This window comes from Anneissia japonica, unplaced genomic scaffold (genome assembly GCF_011630105.1).
Source record: "Anneissia japonica isolate Jap-2015-1 unplaced genomic scaffold, ASM1163010v1 scaffold7516_len108262_cov196, whole genome shotgun sequence".
In the NCBI taxonomy this organism is placed as follows: Eukaryota; Metazoa; Echinodermata; class Crinoidea; order Comatulida; family Comatulidae; genus Anneissia; species Anneissia japonica.
In genome coordinates, this window is record NW_022685652.1 from 17,566 (window position 1) to 20,945 (window position 3,380).

At 37.6% G+C, this 3,380-nt stretch overlaps 1 protein-coding gene across 1 annotated transcript in view; it reads right to left on the minus strand.

Moving 5' to 3' along the window:
• Positions 1–215: 215 nt before the first annotated feature.
• Positions 216–3,380, minus strand: part of LOC117111842 — an 11,760-nt gene continuing 8,595 nt past the window's right edge. The window contains exon 2 of the mRNA XM_033254854.1: positions 216–1,612. Coding sequence (XP_033110745.1) covers positions 727–1,506 — 780 coding nt within the window. The 5' untranslated portion in view covers positions 1,507–1,612 and the 3' untranslated portion in view covers positions 216–726. The remainder of the gene's footprint in view (positions 1,613–3,380) is intronic.

The following is a 3,380-nucleotide window of genomic DNA, read 5'->3' on the forward strand; positions in this document are numbered from 1 at the left end:
AAATGGTAATTGATGCAGAGTATAGAAAACAAGAGCTAGAAATGAAGCAAAACAAGTCTGAAAAAAGGATGAAAGCAGAGCTGGAATTAAAATGCGAGGAGATGGAACTGAAGAAAAAGGAGTTGGAGGAGAGAGCAGAGAGAAGGAAAATGGATGCAGAAAAAGAGAAAAGGGAGGCAGAAGATAAAAAAAAAAGACAGATGTAATAATGGAGCAGTTAAAGTTACAGAGCACCCAAATGAACATGCTCATGCAGTTGTTGTTGATTAAGGAGAAGTAATATCTAGCTATCAAATAAGTGGACAGGTATTTTCAATTTTCATCTGGCTCTTGAGTTGAACAGGCTGTTGGTCTTGCGAGTACAGTACAGTATTATGTTTTCGACTGCTTGGACATGTCTACATTAAAAAAAATACGTAAAAAAAAATACAGTAGAATTTTAAAAAAAAAGATTCTAAAATATGAATAAAAATGTTGACCTTTGATGTTGTATATGTTTAGTCATGTTAACATTAATGCAAACCTTTGTTGTTTGGCCTCACTTTAAATGTAAATAATGTAGGCTATTCTGTTGTGAATTTTTCACAGCTGGTTTTTATACTGTATTTTACTTTGGTTTTGACATTCAAACCTGGAATAGTACGGAAGAACAGTATTGAATAAAAAGAGATTTGTATTTATATCTGATATCCACTTTTATTGTGTCAACACACCAACAAACAAAATTCACTGAAAATAATCATATAACTTGGGAGGACAGAGTTCAAGGTAATTACATGTTGTGTTTCTGTATAGGCATGTGTGTGCATTTTGCAGTAAAGCAGAAACAAGATACATTTTCCCCACAGCACTCATTCCAACTTTTTGTGATTTTTTAAAATCAGTGAATTTAAAGTAATTTAATATGTCCCCAAATAACCATTCCACAGAAACACGCACTTCACTCATTGCCTTATTGTAGTCCTGTTCTATTGGTGATAGGTTGCCTTTAAATGGTGCTTGAAGTTGAGGTCTTATAGGATATGCTGGGTCCCCGTAAATACACATGATTTCATTGTTTGTATCAACAGACATTTGCAATTGATCCAGTAAGCCTGACTCACGCAGCATAAAATTGTCATGCCGTCTCCCTTCAATAGGACCGTACATGTTGGCAATCATGCCGTTTGCTGCCACCAGAGACTGAAACTTTATAGAATGTAGCCTTTTATGACCATTAAACAGAACCTGTTGATTTTCTTGAGGTCTGCACACTGGCCTAATGGTTCCATCAATGAAGCCCCAGCAATTTTTAAGGGGAGCTCCCTTTTCAAACACTGCTTGGGCATACTTTTCAAGATTGACTGGTGAAAGCCATGGTTGATCAAGGTCTGTTAGAAGTCTACTAAACATATTGTATATGTGGTTTGTCATCTGACCAGTTATTAAACAAAGCTGGGGTACGGGCCTAGCAAAAGTTTTAATCATGTCAACATATCGGCAAGGATATGCATATCGTTGCAACATTATACCGAGTGCTTCAATTCCTTCAATTTTCGAGTTGTTTCTACATTTAACTTGATCTGGAATGTGAAACACATCTTTCAAATGGTGAATATCCTCTTTGAAGAACCTGAAATAAAAATTAAAAAGGCTGTACTTAAAAAATAAAAACAATTGCAATGACTGAGCAAGTTGAAAACTAACATCATTAAAATTTTCATGATTTATTTTCTTGGGAAACGTATGACTTTCACCATTTACATACCCGAAAAGTGGTCACCTAGAAAGGGTCCCATCGAGTGATTGGAGCCGACGTTAAGTCCTTGGAAGGTATTCTTAATGATTCTTTACTTAAGAAATTTAATTCAATTATGCAAGATTCATCCCATCCATTATTTTCAGACATTATCATAAATAGATCGGGAAGGGTTAGACATAAACAAAACAAACATCCACAAACCGTTTTAAAAATTCAGCATTGTACATCGCTTGTATTTAATCAAAATTTCAGAAGATAACTGCACAGGACTCAAATTTTTATTTTCTAAGAAATCTTTATTTAACACTCTATATGTTTATGAACGATTCTATGTCATGTACAACAAATATCTCAGAATGTATTATTTTGACAATAAAGTTGACTTGTATCTTGTACAAGTATGGTGGCCACCTACAACCGGGCAGGCGCCCACCCCAAGGATACAGATAACATTGCAAATCACAACTAGGGCCTAGGGGCCTAGGCTAACTAACTAGGATAAGGGCCTATGCTATAAAAATACAATATTTTGGGACCTAATTAGAGTAGACCTCTAGGCCTAGGGTATGCCTAGTCAAACAACAAAGTCCCTAGCTGTGAGCAAGCTTGATGCGGTACGTAGCTAGGAATAAATGTACTTTAAATACCTAGGCCTAAGGCCTATTCTATATATGGGTGGGGGTCTGCGTCTAGTCTGTAGCTATACTAGGGCCTAGGCCTACCTACCTGAAGTAAGCATTACATTCATCGTTATTTAATGTTTCCGGCTTAAACTTGTTGTACTTCCACCATTCAAGGTCTGCGTTTGTCGGTCTGTTAATTTCAGACAGCAACATGAATTCTAAATCGTCGATTACATCCAATGAGTAGCATAAGGCAAGATTATCAACAGTTCTATGAAGGTTAAGCCTGGTTTCCTGTCGACGTAAGAAGGCAGATTTACTTACGATTATGTCGTTTTATCGTAAGAAAATGCGATTTGACAGGAAACCGTTTACGACTAGTGTGTTGTAAAATCGACGTAACGTAAACTAAAATCGCCGCAAAACAGTTTTGGACAGGAAACCGACGTATTGAATTTTCATGTGATACATCGATTTAGTGACTTTTTGTTGAATGAACTCGCATACGTTGCGTTGCAAACGATTCTTATGAAAAGTTGACTCCAAGCGGAAACGTATGCTGTCTGTATATCTTGCCTATACAACAACATTGTCGACGAACTAGAAATCTCATTGACTCTTACGTATTTATTATGAAATGGTTAAAAAGAAGCATATCCTCCACATTTCTCAAACACAATGATAGGCATGTAAAATCTTATAGATTTTGTTAGCCCTATACACAATGGCGGCTCTAGAATATAATTTATGGGGGGGGGGGCTAAGGTGTCCGACTGGGGGGGGGCCCCCTAAGTATTTATGGGTGTAACTATAGCGCGCATCGTTATCCGAGGGCCGGATCCGGGGTATGGGGTATGGGAGGAATTGCTTGACTTCTTGATTGGCTGGGAAAGGAAAACTAGGCCTATTTTTTATTTATTTTTTTTTTGGTCCGACTGCCCGACGACCTTTGGCTGATGGGTGGGGAGGGGGCTTGACAAGACCGATGGGGAAATTACCAGACCGATGGGGGGTTA